The sequence below is a fragment of the Phascolarctos cinereus genome, unplaced genomic scaffold (assembly GCF_003287225.1).
Source record: "Phascolarctos cinereus isolate Bilbo 61053 unplaced genomic scaffold, phaCin_HiC Scaffold_2;HRSCAF=192, whole genome shotgun sequence".
NCBI lineage: Eukaryota > Metazoa > Chordata > Mammalia > Diprotodontia > Phascolarctidae > Phascolarctos > Phascolarctos cinereus.
The window spans coordinates 213,453,303-213,474,334 of record NW_027555625.1 but is presented as its reverse complement, the minus strand read 5'-3'; the positions used below and the strand labels follow the sequence as shown (position 1 = coordinate 213,474,334).

Below are 21,032 nucleotides of genomic sequence, written 5' to 3'. Positions count from 1 at the left end.
TTCTCTGCAAAGCACCCATGGTACAATGCATTACTACCTTATTATTATGTGGGTTAGACCTTAATCATAGAACACTTTCTCTCTACTATGTCCTGATCTAATTCCCTCTCTCCCCATCTAGATGACGTTTCTCACTGTGCTACTGTCCAGAGAAGACTGAAATACACACGCATGCACACACACACACACACACACACACACACACACACACACACCCTCATACAATCAGTCATCTAGTTATAGACTCTTCTTTTAACAGATGAGTGAAGTGAAGTAGATTCAAGTTCTCTTTCTGTCCCTAATTAAATGTCTAACCTTGGACATTCATCATCATCATCATAAATGTCATAAAAATGATAATAACTGTCATTTACATCACTCTTTAAGGTCCATAAGTGCTGCCCCATAAACTCTTTTGATCCTCTTACCAACTTTCTGAAGTAGGTAGAGCAGATGTGACTGTAGGGGTAGCATGAGAGTGGGATGAGCACTGGACTCAGTAAGGGGGACCTTGTGATGATCAGATCCTAACTCTGCCACTTCCTACCTATGCACCTGTGGGCAGATGTCTTCACCTTTCTTGGCCTCATTTTCCATATCTCTAAAATGAGAGAATTGGATTAGGTGATCTCTGATTCCTTCCAGCTCTAAATCTTTTATCCTATGGTCCCCATATTACAGATGAGGAAACTGAGGTCAGTAAAATGACTTTCCTAAGACCACATTTAGTAAGGCCAGGCCAGGATACAAACCTGAGTCCTCTAACTCTATCACTTAATTTCTTTGGCCCCCAGTTTTTTCATGTATGAAATAAGGGGGTTAGTCTGGATGACCTCTGAAGTACCTTGATGTTGACCTAACTATAGGTCAGACAGAAAAAGAGAGAGACTACTGTTGAGTAACATAAAATTTAAGAGGCCAGAAGCCAATCAGTAGCATCCGAATTTTCTCTGAATCCCATTTCTGACTCTTGGTCAGTTATGTCAGCTTTTGGTGCCTACTTCCCTTCTTTGTTTTCCAGAGACGAAGGTCTGTCTGAGCACTCATGGATGGTTCTCTGTGTTAATAACTATTTTCTACTGTATGTGCTACCATATCCTTCATTGCAGTGAATAACAGAGAACAGACTGTATTGCACAAATGCAGTTTTTCAGGTTGGAATTAGTTCCATTTGATTTCCAGGAAATACAAAGTCTAAAGTAGACATTTTTGCTTTGCTGATAATATTATAACTTTTCTTTCTCCAGGTCCTCCAGTATCTTACTAAGGCTTATAAGTGTGATACACAGTCCAGTTCTTGGGAGAAAGACATTGCTTCATTCAAGGAAATCGTTAAAGGGGCCATAGAACTTGCACATGGTATATTTTTCATGTATTACAATATTTTATATTCATTTCTCGCTTTCATGAACTTCACTGATAATAATGAAAGCTAGCTTTTATATAGTAATTCAAGCTTTGCAAAAACACTTTGTATGTATTAGCTCACCTTCCTCACAACAACTCTAGGGGGTAGGTGCTATTGTTATTCCCAGTTTGCCAGTAAAGAAACTGAAGTATAGAGAGGTTAAGAGACTTGTCCAGGTCATACATCTAATAAGTATGGCAGGCAGGATTTGAACTCAGGTCGTCCTGACTCTAAGTTCCTTGATCTATCCACTGTACCACCTAGCTGCTTTAAAAAAAAAATTACACCACTTATGAGATAGTTTTATAACTTAATTGGTTGTCAAGTAGATTGTTGGCCAGAGATTTTCCTGTATTGACTACTTTTCAAAGTGAGAGGGACTTTGAATTTTTTGTTGTTTTGTGGAAGATTTATGCTGGGAAAAGAACACTGGATTCGGCATGAGAAAACTTTGATTTAAATCCTGACTTTCCAGTGTATGCACTGGATGATCTTGGGCAAATTATTTTACTTCTTTAAAGCCTGTTTACTTATCTGTAATTTTTCATCTGCTTATCTCGTGGGGTCACTAGAAGAGTCAAATGAGAAAATGCTTTTTAACTCCAGAATGCTATGCACATATAAATTGCTGTTACCTTTTGTTTTCATTGATAGCCATATTTTGAAATTGAATTTGGCCTCTTATATAGAGGACCAGTTTACATGGCTCACCTCTACTTAAATGGAAATGTTAAGCAAGCAGTTTTGTTGCTTTCTGCCTCCTTTTATTCACTTATAAAGGAATATTCACTTTATGAGAATTTACAGACTATTACAGTCGTGGCAGCTTAGTGTTACGAACTGTTATGAAGTCTCCAAAAGAAGAAAACATGCTCCTTGGGAGCTTACATTGTTTGGTGCAAGTGTGTCTTTATTGTCAGTGAATCCCAGATTGTCAACTTTTTATTATTTATACTAATGGGTGGGGACAGAAAAGTGGATATTCCAAAAATCTGCCCTTTGGCCTTAGTAATATGTATTTTTTGCTTGCATTTCACTATGGGTATATCTGATGTCCTGGGAATCCACTTCAAAAAATGTAGTGAAGTCACATTTTAAAAACCTGAATCAGGGAATTAGGAAGCTGAACAGATGCCCTGTCTAAGCTTGTTGCCAAACCCGTCCCTGCTGCCCATTCCACCTGGGATTAGATTTCTTTTTCAGACCTTTTCTGAACCAGGGAGATAATGAAGTATTTGTTGACCTCTTAACTAAATTTAATGACTTGTATAAACCTCTTTTAACCTTGTAATTAAGCAGATGGGGCCTAGGTAGTTGGTTCAACTCCAAAGAAAACATAGTAGTTTTTAAAGTACCGATTAAGAAGATTTTCTGACCATATTACATAGCCAAAATATGCCCTTCCATATAGGTACTTCCTTCCCCAAGCAAATCACAGCCCATCCCTGCCTGCTTACCTTGTGCATATCTTTTCAAAAATTCTCTGTACAACATCCATCCAACACTCCTTGAAAAACAGTTCTCTACTTATGCAAATGGATACGATTATTATCAAGTCTTGAGAAAATGATATAATGCAGATTTGTGTACAACCAATGGGACGTCTTTTATGAAGCATTCTTCAGTCAGTCAGTAAGGAAAGATTCTTTCAGGAAATCTCTGACAACAAAAGCTCAGGATATCTTTGTCATCACCAGGCAATTGACTTTTAAAACCCTGTAGGTGTAAATGTACAGGCTTAATGAATACTGTAGAAATAAGTCTGGCTTAGTAGTGAGAGGCACTGTGGCATAGTAGATAAAGATCTGGCCTTGGGGTTAGGAATGCCTGGATTCAAGTCCAGACTTTGATGTATCCTGGTGATCTGTCGAAAACTCTGAGTTATAGAGAAGGTACCCATCTGCGTTGGTTAGAGTTTTCCTTATCTTTGGTTTCTTACACCAAAGAAATCATGGATCCAATCCCTAACTTTAGCCCCTATCAGCTATTTATTATTGGTTATAATTTGCAAATAGTTTAATGTTCCCTGAGGTTGAGTTTTAATACCTGGGGAAAAACAAGGGTTTCTTTTCCTGATTTTCTTGTAGGCTTTAGTGTGTCTTCAGCATATGCTGAAACAGCCCTAGTGAAGAAGATACCTGGTGGAAAAAAGATACATGGTCTTTAAAGCAGAATCAAATGGATTTATTTGGATTTATAGAAATCTAGATTTATGATCTTAACTTTTCTATGAATATTTTCTTAGGTCAATGCAAATTCATCTGCCAGTAGAGAATAAGAATTGTTCCTCCATGACTGTTTTTACTTGACCATCCTTCTGTTTATCTAGCAAATCACCTATTTTGAAGGGGAAAATAGGCATGTTTCTCTTGTGCATAATGTATCCCAAGCAGGCAGCTCTAACCTTCAGAAGACTTGGTAAGGGCAATCTCTCCTGTGAGATTTGGGCATTTTTGCACAAGGGTCTGACAGTGTTCACTCATTTGTATTGTTTTGAGTCTTTCTTTATAATTTTGGGTGGAAGGGGTGTTAGATCTGAATGTGCATCATATTTTTGCATGCAATTTCACAATGAGTATATGTTTTCATAGTAGTCAGTATGAAGGTGCAGTATGTTACTGGCATTCCTGAAATCTCCACTAGTGTTGTATTTGAAATATTTTTCAATGATTGTATGTGTGTACTTACGACATAATTTAGAAATGAGACAGGTAGATTACTTCTTTGTAGTTTTGCTTCTGTCTCAGAGGATTTGATTTTCTCATTCTGGAGGAATGAAAATAAACTATGAAAGTCATAGTTCTTTCCTAGAAATTTAAAAAGTCCAAATACTTTAGCTAGGGTAGGTCAGCACTATGCTGTATAATGCATTATATTGTTCTATTACATTTGTCTGTTTATCACATTTAAGAAAAAAATCTTGGTCCTCCTTATTATTCTGAATCCTTTCAGTACTTGTTGGAGTCTGATTGATACTACAGAGTGCTAAACACACTTCATTGTTTGCCTAAAGTATTTTTTTTTTCTTTTAGGCAGTTGGGGTTAAGTGACTTGCCCAGGGTCACACAGCTAGTTAAGTGTCAAGTGTTTGGTCTGAGGTCGGATTTGAACTCAGGTCCTCCTGACTTCAGGGCTGGTGCTCTATCCACTGCGCCACCTAGCTGCCCCTGCCTAAAGTATTTTTGAAAAATAAAAACTTGCCTTTTGCCCTAGTTGAGTTCTTACTGATATAATATTTAAAGGGGAATAAAAAAAATTATAGAAAAATTTCTGGCGTTAACTGTTTTTCACACCTTGTTACCTGCACTTCTCATGCCTGCAGGCAACTCAGTTCCACAGAAAGAGCACTGCATTTTGAGTCAGTCCACCTAGTTTTGAATCCTGGCTCTGCTACCTACTATATGAGGACTTTGGATACACCACTTAACTTTTCTGGGCTTCAGTTCCTTTGTCTTTAAAATGAGAGGGTTGAACAAATGACCTCTAAGGACTCTTTCAGCTGTAAATGTATAATCCTACAGCTTGGAAGGGAAAATTATGTTTGTAGCTGCCTCCTGGGAAGGGGATGGGGTTCACTGATGTTGAATTTCTTCAGAATTCATGTTCTAGCAGTAAATTTTCTTTGAAAATATGGAGGAAATTATGCAGGCAATTATGGTAATTTTCCCTACAGTTTCAATTGTGCTTTCATGTTGAAATACTCTCAGAGGGCTGTTGAATATAGTGTTATTGAAAATCTCTGTTGATAGCATATGTGCTCCTTATTCAATTTTTATTGAATGTCCTTCTCATATTTAACATCCAGTGGCATTGAATTGCAGTAAGAACAAGTCAGATCCCCAAGAAGCAATACAGGTGCTTTCATCAGCTCGACTCAACTTACGTGGCTTGTCATCCAAAGCAAAGGTGAGGCTGGACTATCTATTTCTTATAAATACAATCTGTGAATGGTCCTTAAATTTGCATTATTGCATTTTTTGGAGGCAATCAGGGTTAAGTGACTTGCCCAGGTTCACGTAGCTAGTCTGAGTCTGAGGCTGGATTTGAACTCAGGTCCTCTTACTCCAGGGCTGGTGTTCTGTCCACTTGCTTTTAAACCTTTCTTTCTCTTCCTTCTCTTGTGGAGTCTGGGAGAGATTTCTGTCACTGAAATACATTGGGATTTTTTAGGAAACGTCCTTTTGATGCTAGTTGGATACTTTTGGGCCCAAAATCTGCAGTTTGAATAACTGCTACCAAGTAGATGGTAATGATGGTGGTGATGATGATGATGATGATGATGATAGTTTACACTAGTGTAGTGCTTCTCAGTTTGTGAAACATTTGCCTGTTAATTATCGTAGTAAAGGTTCAGGGATTAGATTATCTATAAACATGGTGAGCTCAGTGTCTCAGAAACTGAGGCACACAATCTAACCTGGTTGCTTTTCCATAAAACTATGTTTATTTATTAAAAGAGCATGTTCACATTGTAACAGTGAAATCAGATTTTGAAAGAAAAGAAAATGTTTTATTAATCCATGTTGATTAAACATAAACTGAGTTGACTAACCCTAAACAGAATAGCACTGAAGACAAAATATAAAGAAACATAATACCTAAGCATCTGTTTGCTCTTTTTCTTCCTTTTTGTTATCAATACTTACTTAATCTTGAGTCGCAGACTGACTCTGACGCACTTTTAGAGGCAGATCTTTTTAGGGTGTACTCATAAGAGGGAGGTATGTACACCTCTTCCTTTGGTAGATAGCTGTTTCAGGTGGGCCTTTTACCCATTTTAGCTCTTTGCCCTGTATCAAAGGGAAGCATTTCTTTTACCTCTTTAGCACTGATAAATAGCTGGCCTGACTGTTCTACTTAGTACCCAGAAGTAGATACTTGAAAAATTTGCAGAAAAAAAATCCTTTTTTTTTCTATCCACCTTCTCCATATAATCCCTATATTCCTTTTGTTTCCTGCCCAACCTCCAAGGAGCAAGGCTGTACCTAGTTGTACCCCCATCAGCATTCTCTAATCAAGATCAGTTTGTCTTAGGTATACTCGACAACCAGAAGCCACTTGGTAGCTGATTCTTCCAGTCAGGATTTGCTTTTAGAGGCAACAATCTTTAGATATACCCTCACCTTCATTTGAAACCCACCATTTGGGTAGAAGGTGGATTTTTTGCATTTTTTTAATATAATTCTAAGGATTATTCATTCACTCCTCTCAGTGATATCTGGGGTCTTTAGCATTTTACCACTTAGCCTTGCTGTTAGTAAAAGTTCCCAATGCAAACTCTGCTTAAAGGACCCCATCCTTTTCTTACAGAAAAATTGGATAACCATTTGAAATTGAAAAAATTTTAAGCAAAGTCTTCATCTTTTCTTTCATTACCATGCTGAACCAGAGAGCTCTTAGTTATTCTCCTTTCTTTCTACTATCTTTGCTTATCACTTCCTCACCTCCTTAGTTATCAGGGAGAATTTACTGAGTTTTTGACCTGATGGGACACTGTGATAGATCATAATGTTCATCTTCCATTATGTTCACATCAAGGGTATTGCATTAAATAATGGAAAATAAAAACAAGAACTCAAAATGTCTGTAAACTATCCTTAGTGTATGATTGTGCAACCATGTCTGTGATGTGTCCTGTAATTTTGGAATAGTAGAGAAGAAACCATGGTGTGTGCATATTCTTTTCAAGACCATGACACATGATGGATAATTAATAAAAATTTTCTTTGAAGACTTTGGCTGAAGAATATTGGAATTACATTAACTTCCAAACTGGAAAACATTTGTGACTGTCTTAAAAAACAAATTTAACATCTGTTTAGCACTGCAGTCATAGAAAGTTTATTGGATTTAAAAACAAGAAGTTAGGCTTTTGAAAAAAATAATATTCACTGTCTGAAAGTTGAAAATGTTTGTGTTTTTTCTTCATTGTTAAGAATAATCTGAACAGGCTGATGAATAATTAAAAGAAGTTTTGATTTTTGTTAAACCAGTATAATTTCTTCCAAGGTTAATTTGTAAATTAGTAATAGTCTTACAGTGAATATTATTAATATTAATATTATGGACAGTAAGAACTTCCAGATGAGCTTGAAAGCAGCTGTATTTTTATATGCATATTTTAAAAATCTCACTTGTTTTCTGTCTTCCAGTGGATGTGCCTTTCCTTATTCTACGTAAAACTTCTACTTTATAAATCTAATGTCTTGAACATTTATTTTAGCATAACCTTATATTTATATGAATTTTCTCATTTAGTCACATAGTCTTGCTTTGTGGTGATGGAGTTGCCAAACATGGGGTGTGAGGCCTGGAATGACCGTCTGGATTAGATTTTTGCTCTCATTCAGTCTCATTGGATCATTTGAAAAAAGGGGGGAAAATCCCTCCTTGCATTTTAGTTTGAGGTTTCCAATTGTATGACCTAATAACAGACACATGCCTCTTTTCCCTTCCCATATGAGTTGAGATGCCAAACTCACTTGTGAAGTGAGAGGCACCTAGAAAGAAGAGCCGATTTTTGTACATTTTATAGAAATGAAATTAGGATGGCTTCATGGATGTACCCCAGCCTGAATAGACTTAGTCTGGCAGCCATTTGAGAAACTACAGGGAAATCAAGCCCAAGAGACACAGCAGAGCCAACTACTGTCTAGTTATTCCTCACTCAGTGCTTGATGAATTTAAATGCCTTCAGCAAAATATTGTTATTGATTGGGACAGCACAAAAGGCAGGAGGATCTTTGAACCTAGAAAGAGGGCTTGAATTTGCTGTTGACCAACCCTGTGACTATAACCTTTCTAACACTTTTCTCTAGCTGTTCTGAACCTCTTCCCTTCCCTACCCTACCAAGATATGGTACAGATTCCCCAAGAACACATGTGAAAGTACTTCATATTGCAATTAGGCAAAATGCTACTTAATTCTAAGGTGTTATTAGAAGCAAATATGCCTCTTACAAATTCCTAGCTTCCTTCAAAACTAGGCTCAAATGCCAACTCTTACAAAAAGCCTTTCCTAATGTGCCCAAGTGTTAGAGCTGTCCTTTCTTACTCCTCACTGAAATTGTCTTGTATTTACTTTTTATCTTTTTTATTTGTCTGTGTATATATTGTTTCCCTTGAACTATCTGCATTTTTTGTCTTGTGTCCCTAGCACTCACCACGTAGGTACTGACACATAGTAGGCACTTAAATGCTTGTTGAATTGAATTATGCCCCCAAACCACATGGAGCTTGGAGGGAAGAGTCTGTATATGCCTTGTTCCCTGCTTCGATTTCCTGTCCTTCTCTCTGTTTCACCTCTCACTAACTTTTTCTCTGAGGTTCATTGCACCCATCTATATCATGTCTGGTTCCTCATTGCTATCATCTATCTACCCACTTCTGGGGAACTCCCCTTTCTCTAGGAGTTTAGTGCCTGACTTAGTTTTCCCATCTATCCCTAAACTTACTCTGATACTTTGGCACTTCATTCTTTAAGCTGATGACCCTTTGCATATCCAAGCTTTCCAATTTTATCAAACTTTTCAACCCCCTTGATCCATATCTCCACTCTACATCAGTCACTTATTAGACTTCACCACTTTCCAAGATGATTTTCGCTTCTTCATTTTGAACACATTGAAACTCCTCCCTTTGATCACAATCTCTTTCCAACTTTCTTTCTGCCTCACTCCCAAGCCTGTTTTTTATCCTGATGACAATCTCTAACCCCTAATTTCCTCCCTGCTCTCCCACTCACTGTTGCTTTGGCATCACTTTTCCCCGTTCTCCATCTTAAACTTCTGATTGACGGGTTCAACTGTGTATTCTCCTCTACCCTTGAATCCCTGCTCATGCCTTGGTAGCTTCTAACAGTGGGTTTCCCCCGCTTTCCATCTTGTCTGTACGCTGCATAATACTGAATGCTGCCAGAGAAGGTCACGTGGCTGTGCTATTGAGTCTACGAGTGTTCAGTTTAATAAACATTTATTAAGTAGTGCAAGACTCTTTGCTGGACTCTGGGCATACAGATATAAAAAGGAAACAGTACTTGCACTTCAGGAATTTATATTCTGTTGTTGATGGGATAGAGACAACATGTCCATAGCTAAATAAATACAATATAATTTGAGGAGGCACTGACAACTGGATGGATTGGGAAAAGCACAAATTTGCATTATTTGATCTCAACTGGATCTTCACTGCTACCAGACAGTCCTTTTTTTCCTTCCCTGATTGGCTCTCTACCACACTTCCTAAAGGGGTTCTTTCAAACCTCTTCTCCTCTCAAACTCCCCACACCATTTGCAGGTACATATGTAAATAAACGTAAAGTTATTTTGGAAGGGGCAAAAGGGAGGTGGTAAGGGGTGGTGTCCAAGTAGTTGATAAGAAACAAAACCCTTGTGTGTTCTTTTTCAAACATTGCAGCAGCTTTTTGTGGATTTGGCAAGTGGTGAGATTTCCTCTGAATTAGCTGAAGAAATGACCACCGTGGACACCTTGATAACAGAGCTCCAAGACATAAGCAACCAGCTGAGGAATCAGTATTGAGCCGTCATGGGACAGGCACTGGGGAGAGATTCCCTGCCGATGTGTCTGTTCTTCAGCAGTCACACAGCGGATCTGTAACGCCAAGCAACCATTAAAAAAAAGTCCTGTTTTGTTGTTGTCTTTGTTGTTGTTGTTCAGTGTTCTCCACTTTGCTGCCCCCACCCCCATTAGTTTTTCTTAGGCTTGTTTTTTTTAAGGCTCTAGGCACTGCGGGATAACATATGTTCTATCATTCATGAAGTGTTGGAGTGTTATGGGGGAGTAAATGGCGGCTCTTTGTGGCATAGAGTTTGTCGTCTCAGCTGAACATTGATTGGCTTGTTATTTGGCAAGATTGGTCTGAATTGGTGGAGGGGGTGGAGCAGAGTGACAGATGACTACTAGTTTGTAGCGTCGTTACATTGGCTTCTATGTTGTCCACAAGTGATTAAAAAAAAGATCTGGAGATGGAAATCTTTATGCTTCTAAAAGATGATGTAGCTGTGTCAGAAGAACATAGATTTGGCAAAATGAGAAGCATACATGTGTGAAAAGAAAAAAATGTTTAACTTGAATTCTTACTAAACTATTAGCAATTGACTAGTAGCCAGGCTCCCTGTACATACTGTATCTCTATATCTATATCTAGCTGTAGCTCTGTTTGCACAAATGTTACTGTGAAACATTTTACCCTGGCGTTTTTGCAAGGATGCATAATTTACAGCATTTACCCATAATAACTTTATGAAGCGATGATTTTTAGGACAAGCAGTATACAAACAGAGGGAGAGGGAGGGAGGGAGAGAGAGAGAGAGAGAGAGAGAGAGAGAGAGAGAGAGAGAGAGAGAGAGAGAGAGAGAGAGAGAGAGAGAGAGAGAAGTATATAGACAGATTGATCGATTTATCTATCTATATACACTGCCTGTCCTAAAAATGATCATTTCTTAAGATTATTGTGGGTAAAGACTATAAATCATGAATCTTTGTAAAAATGCTGGGGCAAAATGTTTCATAGTAACATGTGCAAATACTGTTGTAAGTAATGGAGTCCGATAGTACAGGTACAAAAATTCAAGGACTTGTGAGTTTAGGTCTCTGGTCTGTTGCTTGTTTGATGGGGCCATTTGACTATCTGCTAGATTGGCCAATGCCATTGCTCTCATAATCCCCCCTACTGTTCTTACAAGTAAATGGTTCTTTCCTATGTTTTTCCATACATCCTTCCTGGAGGAGCTATCCAGCTTGTTAAAAGCTGTCCTCTTGTCCTGTTAGATTCTTGGGGACCACCCAGCATGGTGTGCCTGCGTCAAAGAAGGCACTGTGCTCTATGAGCAGAGCAGAACTGCAGTAGCATGAAGGAAACATCTAGAGACATATATCTGTCCCAGATGTTCAGACAGACTATTTGTATCCTACCTGTGGTAGAGCCTTCTGAGCTTATATTGGTCTGACCTCTGTCAGATACACTGTACTTTAACCCCAACTTGTGATGTCTTTGGTCTTGTTTGAATGTGAAGGGCAAACAACAAGAATTGTACATTTTATTTATTCAGTAGGGAGCAGTAGACATCTTACCTTTCTTAGTTGGGCTCACACTTGCTCACTCTTTCCTTTATGACCTGCGATTACATTTTTGTGGGAAGCTGTTGATGAGGAAATCCCTCTACTAATGTGGATCAGCGCCTTCTCTGCAGTTTATCGTCTGAGAGAATTACTTGGGGCACTAGGAGGTTAAAGGATTTCCCCAGAGTCATACAGCTAGTCAATACACTGCATAGGCAAGTGGTGAACCCAGACTTTCCTTACTTTAAGGACAGTTCTTTATCCACTAATGCTGCTTACTCAATCTTTTCTTATAATAACTCGTTTTCTTTTTTTTTTAACTTTTAAAAAAATTCCTTAAATTTTTATTTTTAACATTCTTTTCAAATTTTGAATTCCAAACTCTTACCATTTTTCTCGCCCTCTCCCCCACCCACCAAGAAGGCAAGCAGTATGATATCAATTATACATGTGAAGTCATGCAAAATACATGTCTATATTAGCCATATTTTAAAAAATCAAGAAAAGTAAAGAAAGTGAGAAAACTCTACTCTAATTTACACTCAGTGTTCATCAGTTCTCCTCTGAGGTAGATAGCATTTTTCATTGATCACTATATTAAACGGACTAGCCAAGATTTCACAGTTGATCTTCATTACAGCATTGCTGTTACTGTGTGCAATGATCTTCTAGTTCTTTTCACTTCACTTTGCATTAGTTCATATAGATCTTAACATGTTTTTCTGAAACTACCCACCAATGTCATTTCTTATAGCACAATAGTACTCTGTCATAATCGTATACCGCAACTTATTCAGCCATTCCTCACCTGGTGAGCATTCCCTATATTTCCAATTCTTTGCCACCATAAAAAGAGCTGATATAAAGATGTGTGTATATACGGGTCCTTTTCCTTTTTCTTTCATCTCTAGTAGTAGTGGTATTGCTGGGTCAAAGGAGATGCACAGTTTTATAGCACTTTGAGCTATAAATTGTTCTCCAGAATGATTGGACCAGTTCACAACAAGTGAACTAGTTCATTAATTAGTGTACCTATTTTTCTCTCTTTTCCTCTAGCATTTGTCATTTTTGATAGGTATGAGGGTGGTACTTCAGAGTTGTTTTAATTTGCATTCCTCTAACCAATAGTGATTTGAAGCATTTTTTCATATGATTATAGATAGCTTTGATTTCTTCTTCTGAAAACTGTCTGTTCATATCCTTTGACCATTTATCAATTGGAGAATGGCTCTGTTTTTACAAATTTGACTCAGTTCTATACTCAGTATGTATGTGAGAAATAAGGTCTTTATCAGAGAAACTTGCTGTAAATTTTTTTTATATTCATTGTCTGTGGTACCATTTAGCAAAATGTAGTTTCCCTGATTATCTCTTTTAATTAGGTCTATTTTGCTTTTGTTTTGTCTGAGATTATGATTGCTACCCCTTCCTTTTTTACTTTAGCTAAAGCATATTAGGTTTTACTCCAGCCATTTATTTTAACTCTATGTGTGTTCTATTTCAAATGTGTATTTTTAATAACATATTTTTGGATTTTGGATTCAGATCTATTCTGCTGTCTGCTTCTCATGTGAACTCATCCCATTCACATTCACAGTTATGATTATTAACTATGTATTTCTCTCTATTCTGTTATCTTCTGTTTCTTCCTCCATCTCTCTTTTTATACTGTGCTTCCTCAAAAGTCTTATTTTGTCACTGTCTCCCTTGATCTGCCTTTCCTTTTATCATTCCATCTCCTATCCATTTCTTTTCTGCCCTTCCTCTCCTATTTCCCTGTTGGGTAAATTACGTTTTTATACACAATGGAGTGTGTGTGTGTGTGTGTGTGTGTGTGTGTGTGTGTTTATATATACTTCCTTCTTTGAACCAATTCCATTGACAGTGAGGTTCAAGTACGTGTCACCACTACCCCTATTTTCCCCTTCTTTGTAAAAGCTCTTCCTTGCATAATTCTTTTGTGTGAGAAAATTTTCCCCATTCTACTTCTCCCTTCTCTCTTCTCCAAGTGCATCTTTTTCTTACCCTAATTTTTTTCATCATTCCAGCATAATTGATTCACACTGCCTCTCTCTACGTAAACACCTTTTAACTGACCTGATGATGATATAGCTCTTAGGAGTTACATGTATCATCATCCAGTGTAGGAATATAAGCAGTTTAACTTTATTAAGTCCCTTATGATTACTCTTTCATGTTTACCTTTTTATGCTTCCCTTGAGTCTTCTGTTTGAATGTCATATTTTCTATTTGGCTCTGGTATTTTCATCAGGAATGCTTGAAAAGTTCTCTATTTCATTAAATATTTATTTTTCCCCCTGAAGGATTATCCTAAGTTTTGCTGGATAAGTTATTCTTGGTTGTATTCCTAGCTCCTCTTCCTTCTGGAATATCATATTTTAAGTCCTTCTCTTCATTAATGTGGAAGCCACAAAATTTTATGTGTTCCTGCCTGTGGCTCCATGATATTTGAATTGTTTCTTTCTGGCTGCTTCAAATATTTTCTCTTTGACCTGGGGGCTCTGGAATTTCGCTGTAATATTCCTGTTAGCTTTTGTCTTGGGATCTCTTTTAGGAGATAATCAGCAGATTCTTTGAATGTCCATTTTACCCTCTGGATCTAAGATATTGGGACAGTTTTCCTTGATAATTTCTTGAAATACGATGTGTAGGCTCTTTCTTTGATTATGACTTTCAGGTGGTTCAGTAATTCTTATCTTTCCCGAATCTGTTTTCCAAGTCATTTGTTTTTCTGATGAGGTGTGTTTCACATTTTCTTCTATTTTTTCATTCTTTTGACTTTGTTTTATTGTTTCTTGATATCTGATGGAGTCATTAGCTTCCACTTACCTGATTCTAATCTTTAAGAAATTATTTTCTTTAGTGAAATTTTATACTTCTTTTTCTATATGGCCAGGTCTGCTTTATAAGGAGTTCTTTTCTTCAGTGAATTTTAGTGCTTCCTTTTCCATTTGGCCAATTCTGCATTTTGAGGAGTTCTTCAGTGAATTTATGTGTCTCTTTTACCATTAGACCAATACTGTTATTGTTTTCTTTGGGATTTTTTTTGTGTGTTCCTCTTTTACCAGGCTTTTAATTCTCTTTTCATAATTGTCTTGCATCACTCTAACTTCTTTTCTGAATTTTTCCTTTATCACTCTTATCTCTTTCTTTAACTTTTCTAGGAATTCTTGTTGGGCTTAGGTCCAATTAGCATTTTTCTTTGAGGCTTTTTTGTAGCTCATTTCACATTAATGCCTTCTTCTGAGTTTATGTCCTCATCTTCCATGCCAAAATAGTAGCTTTTTATGGTCAACTTCTTTTTTGGTTGTTTGCTCATTTTTCCAGCCTATTTCTTGACTTTGAATTTATGTTAAAGTTGAGCTTTGCTCACCTGGGCATGGGGAGGCACTGCCCCAAGCTTCAGGCTTTTTTGTGTTGCTGTTTTCAGAGCTAGTTCTGGAGGTCTAGAAGTTTTTGTTGCTTCCAAGGTGGTGTGATCTTGGGAGAGGTATGACTACTTGGGTAGTCTTTACCCAAGAAGGACACCTGCTTCCCTGCAGCTGCACATGCTAGCACTCTTCTCTGCTTTGAAACTGTGATCGGGATCCCTGCTCCCTTGTGGGACCACCAGCACTCCTTTCTGCCTTGGAACGGCAACCAAGAGTAGCATGTGGGTGACTTGCCAATTAGCGTCAGCTGTGCCCAGTGCCAGCAGAGGGTCCCCTGTAATCTCTTTCTGAGCAGGTGTCCAAGCCTCTCACCTTCTCTGGGCTGGGAGCTTTCTAAGCTGCTGCTGCTGCTGAGGCTATTGTTACTGCTAAATGTGTAGGCTCCAGACAGACTCCCACCAGACCTCCACCCTGGTGTTACAGACTCCTCCTGCCAACGTCTTAAGTTTTCTTAGGCCAGAAAAATATCTCGCCCTGACTTTTTGTTGGCTCTGCTGCTCCAAAACTGATTTGAGGCATTATTTTAAAGTTGTTTGGAGGGGAATGGTGAGAGAGTTCAGCTGGGTGGCTGCCTCTAATGCATCATCTTGGCTCTAGTTCTTGTAGTGTTAAAGCATTTTATCAGATATTTCATGCTGTTTTGGTGAAATAGAGAAATGTTGGCTATGTGACTACAATTAAATGGATTTGGACTTGGATTTGGTGTTAGACTCAGAATAGTCATTAACAGTTTGATTTCATCTTAGCAGAAGATCTCCAGGGATCTGTGCTATTTGAAAAAAACGAACATACATTTTTTTTGGAGGGTGACATGAATAAAAGGACACATCTCATGCTTATAGAATTTTCAGTTGCTACAAAGCTAGGAGGGTTAGCTATGATACTATACGCTAAAGTCAGCATACAAAAATATCTTGACAGGCTAGTGCATTGGGCTGAATCTAATAAGATAAAATTCAATAGAGATAAAAATAATCTTGCACTGAAGTTCAAAAAAATAAGTTTGACAAGTACAAGATGGAGGAAGCATGGTAGTTAAAAATGGATCTGTGATCTCATTGATGAGGGTGCAGGTTGAAACCTTCCATAAATCCTGTGGGATTTGTGTCTGTATCCTTCCACAGATCTCCCACAGAGAATACACTCAATGTCTTAAAGGCTTTCCTCAGGTTCTTTGGCTGTCTCAAGAAGACCATGAGGCTCTCAGACTGTGCAACTATTCATATTAGACTTTGCTATGGTTTCATTTCCAGGCGTATACCAATCATCACTGGTTATTAATTAGCAACCTGCTTTTAACTATTTTCCTTTCAGCAATGCCTAAATGGAAGAGTATTTGCTCCAAAGAAGAAAATTCTTTAAATATGTACTGTATCCTAAAAATATAGTGATATTGGTGGCATTCATACATCTGTCCATTCCTGAACTTTAAAATTAGGCCTGCAGGGGAATTAATTCAGCAGACATTTGTTAAATGATTATTACATGCAGAGTACTAGTGTTAGGTGCTGGTGATACGAAACAGAACAAAACAGTACCTGGCTTCCAGGAGTTTACATTCTGCTGGAGAGATAGAGCTTGTATGCATGTTAAGCCAAGAATACACAAAGCAATACCAAGTAATTTAAATGAGACAGTTCCTAGGGGCAGGGAAGAAGATGAGGAAAGGCCTGGTTAGGAAGTGGCACCTGAGTGGTAGGTGACATGTAATCCAGATGGGGGGATAGCCCCAGGCAAAGGTACAGCGTGTGGGGAACAGCTAGTAAAAAAGTTTCACTATTACTTCCACCTTCTGCAAATGCTGTCTCATACCTGGAAAAAGTGAGGGAGGAGTAGGAAAAATACAACATATAAATTATAACAGTATTGATCAAACCACAGTTAGTCCAGATCTCTTTCTACCATTTCTTCACATCAATCCATATCAGCTGATGCATCTGTTTATCTTGGCCATTTCATACAAACACTAACAAAGATCTTGGGCTTTACAGCCGATGGAGCCAAATCAGTTTCAGAGATTGTGAGGGAACTAAAGGGCAGCTGGATGGTGCAGTGGATGACTCATCTTACTGAGTACAAATCTAGTCTCAGACACTTACTAATTGTGTGACCTTGGGCAAATCACTTAACCTTATTTGCCTCAGTTTACTCATCTGTAAAATGAGCTGGAGAAGGAAATGGCAAACCACTTCAGTATCTTTGCCAAGAAAACCCCAAACGGGGTCACAGAGTTGGACACAACTGAAAACAAATCGTCATCATCAACAAGGGAATTACATAAGTTTCAGAAAACAATTTGAGGCAGTTGAGATAGAACAGGTATTTTTAGTAAATGTGTTACTTAAGGTTTGACTCAGAGAATCCTAGGGCTGGAAGGGACTTTAGAGATCATTTAGTCAAAGTCTCTTGTTTCAACAGGTTTTGAAGTCTCCTTCTTGACCTTACTATATTTCAATGAGTTGTAATTACATAGCCTCCGCATAATGGGTGGAAAAGGAAAGAAAAAAGCACGAGTTGGGAGGCTGACCAAAGACCCTGGTTCAAGGCCAGTCTCTGCCACTATCTTGTGGTGTGACTTTGGGCACATTAATCTACTTTTATCAGTTTCCTCATCTGTAAAATGAGCTGGAGAAGGAAATGGCAAACCACTTCAGTATCTTTGCCAAGAAAACCCCAAATGGGGTCACGAACAGTGAGACATGACTGAAAACAAGTGAACAACAACCTGTCAAAACAAGGGATTTTGACTAACTGATACTCTAAGGTCCCTTCCATCCTTGGAATTCTCTGATTCAAACTCTAAGTAATGAATTTACTAATACCTGTTCTGTCTGAATTGTCTCAAGTTGTTTTTAAAGACTCATGTAATTCCCTTTATAGTCCCCGAAATTGATTGGTCCTATTGGCTAGAAGGCCTAAGGTTTCCACAGAAGCCAACAGACTTGCTTAGATACTGTATAGTTGTTTTTACTCAGCATAGAATCAATAAGAAAATTAACAGTGCATAATGAAACAAAGTGCCTAGCAAAGGGGCTGTGAGCGTACCACCTGCGTAAACCTTAGAAGCCTCTACCCCTCCAAACAATCCAGAAGCTATGTTGACCCAGAAGTTTTAGGAAATAAGTAGTTTGGGCTGGGTGAGTTACTTCTCCATGGGCAAGAGTGTCCCTCAATTTCAACTCATATATCCAATAAAGTTAGTCTTTAGAAGCCATTACAGAAATTGTAGAGAGATTCAGCACCAGGGAATGGACTCAGGATCTGGGTAGACTTAGGAGACAGAAGCTGCCATGGCCAGTGTAAACTGGATTTCAGGAGGATTGGTGCTGGTGGACTCTTATAACTACTATTATCTCATCACAGAAGAATGAGAGTAGACTTGGCAGCCATCCCTGCTACCACAAGTGTGCCCTCATGCCGTGTCCCCTTTCCAAACCTGAACTCTGGCACCTCTGCTACAGTGGGTATCTCCTTCCTTTCTTCCCCAGGGCAAAGCTGCTGCCATAGCACAAAGGAGTGAGGAATGTTGCACATCTAAGTAAGTAAAAACATAAAACGTAGATTAATAGAAAGCAATGGAAAAGATAGTACTTTTAAAAATACATGGATGTCTCAAATCGTTGAAAGAAAATTTTGATGAGACCCCTGAGTATCAGGGGACCAAATTGACACCCTTATGCAGTCTAGAATATTAAAGCTTTTTCTGCATACTGTTCCATTTTTGTGAGACATGGTTTGACCTCTAGTATAATCAAAGATTGTGTGAAGTAATGGAAAGAGTTCTCATCCTGGAGTACCAAGATCTGGGTATTGTAAATCCCAGCTCTGCAACTAATTCTCTGTGTGATTTAACCTTTCATTCTAATTTCCCTCCAGTGCATTTGCTACAGGAAAATATAGAGGATTGGATTAGATCAGGGATTCTTCATCTTTTATGTGTGTGTCATGGACCCTTTGGCAGTCTGTAGAGTCTTTCTCAGAATAATGTTTTAAAATAATTGAAGTAATTGAATCACAAAATTTCGGTTAGAGATTAGTAGAAAAAAAAATAAAGATGTATTTTTTTCCCCAAACAAGTTAATGGATCCCCCAAAATCTATCCACAGACCCCTTGGAGATTCCAGGTTAATAACCCCTTAATAAGATATAGCCTAGCTGTGTTTTCTAATGATTTTATGAATCTGTGTAATAATGAGCTGATCTGTTATTTACTGAAGTTTCTACTTACACAAGCATGTTATTCTAGTGTTAAAAAATGGAAAGGGAAGCAAATTCAATAAGTACTTCCTGTCAGGATCTGCCTAGCTCTCCACTCCCTATTCCAGCCCTGTTCACCCACTTGCCTTGACTCTTGGGCTCAAACTTTTCAACGTGCTGGACTATGTATAGTTCTTACCCTTAGCAGAAAGTGTAGAAGGAACGCCTGACTATCATGGCCTTTAGTGCAGAACCAAACTCCTTTCTTGTTTAGTCTTCCTTTGACCCCCTCACTGCTCACCTTCCTGAACTGCTGACCTCCTACTTGGGGTTGACTCTCAGTACTTACTATACTTTCCCCATTCTGGGCTGTTTTCTGGCCCCCAGCTCCCTTGTCATCACTGCCTTTCTCATCAGGCTAACTCACATGTTTGGCCCCCATCTGGTTTCCTCCACCTTGAGTCAGATGTCCCGTCTCTGGCTTTTTTGCTCCATACTTCCAAATCTTCAACCCACTTATTAACTATTAACTGTGTAAAAGCAACAAGGATGGGACAGTGAGAAATCCAGAATATTTGTAGTCAAATATGATCTTTGACACGATGTTAATGCTTCACATTTAAAGGAGCCAACACTCTTAACGTTGGTTTGTTACTGTGTAGTGTGTGATTTTAACATGTTAAATGTCATCATGTTCTTGCAAACTTTTCATTGTTCATTTTGTAACAATAATAATAGCAGCTGGCATCTACATAACACTTACAAGGTTTTCAGAGTGCTTTATAAATATCGTATTTTATCCTCTCAACAATGCTGGGAGGTAGGTACTATTATAGTCCTCATGTTATGGATGAGGAAGCTGAAGGAAACAGAATTAAGTGACTTGGCCATGGTCAAGCAGCTAGGAGGTATTTGAGGCTGGATTTGAACTTAGGTCTTGCTGATTAGGTCCAGCACTCTACACACTCTGCTGCCTAGCCGCCTATTGTTATGAATGGCTAAATGCTGAATATAGGCAAACCCACAGTGGAGTGTCAGAATAGACTCCTGGGAGTCTAGAGAGACCTCAGTTCTAATCCTGCTTCTCATGTGACCATGGGCAAGTTCCTTGGCCTCTCTCAGTCTCAATTTCCTCTTCTATAAAATGAGAATAATAATGATTCCTACCTCATGAGATTATTGTGAGAATCAAAAACAATAATGTATGTGAAGTGCTTCACAAGCCTTGAAGTGCTGTATAAAGTCAGCTGTTGTTATCATCACCATCATGGAAATAATAGGCAGCTTTGTCTAGTGGATGGAGAACTGGCCATGCTTCTGACCCATATGGTGACTGTGTGACCTTGGGCATGTCATTGAACTCTTTAAGATTGTCATAGAAGGTGCCAATCTTCTTTGCAAGAAGAGAGTTTCCTCCTTACACTGATTAAATCAATGTGCCAATCAAAAGGAATCATTATCACCCTTATGAGGGGGTGAATGCTACAATTGCTGCCATAGGAATAGTGACAATAAAAATAATGCCTGATGTTTACATAGTGCTTTAAGCTTTTCAAAGGGCTTCACTTCTATTAACTCTCAAAAAACCTGAAGCACAGATATTATTGTCCTCATTTTGCAGAGGAGGAAACAGGCTTAGAGACTCCTTGTTTACAACTACTGTCAGAGGAAAGGATTGAACCTAGGACTCTCCTGACTGTCAAGTTCACTGCACCACCCACTCCTGGAACCACTGACACATGATTACAGATTTAGAACTGGAACAGACCTCAAAGATCATCTAGTCCAGGGTACTTTTTTTTTACAAGTGAGGAAACTGAGGCCCAGAGAAATTAAGTGATTTACCAAGGTTATCCAGGTAGTAAATAGAAGAACTATGATTTGAACCCAGATTT

At 38.4% G+C, this 21,032-nt stretch overlaps 1 protein-coding gene across 2 annotated transcripts in view; it reads left to right on the top strand.

Moving 5' to 3' along the window:
* The window catches only part of TTC27 (tetratricopeptide repeat domain 27), a 246,620-nt gene extending 236,564 nt beyond the window's left edge, over positions 1–10,056 (top strand). The window contains exons 18-20 of one of the 2 annotated variants that reach the window (XM_020972342.2): positions 1,248–1,359; positions 5,214–5,314; positions 9,827–10,056. In XM_020972342.2, coding sequence (XP_020828001.1) covers positions 1,248–1,359; positions 5,214–5,314; positions 9,827–9,946 — 333 coding nt within the window. In that variant the 3' untranslated portion in view covers positions 9,947–10,056. Of the gene's footprint in view, positions 1–1,247; positions 1,360–5,213; positions 5,315–9,823 lie in introns of both variants that reach the window. The other variant, XM_020972341.2, reaches the window with a different exon arrangement.
* The last annotated feature ends 10,976 nt before the right edge of the window (positions 10,057–21,032 follow it).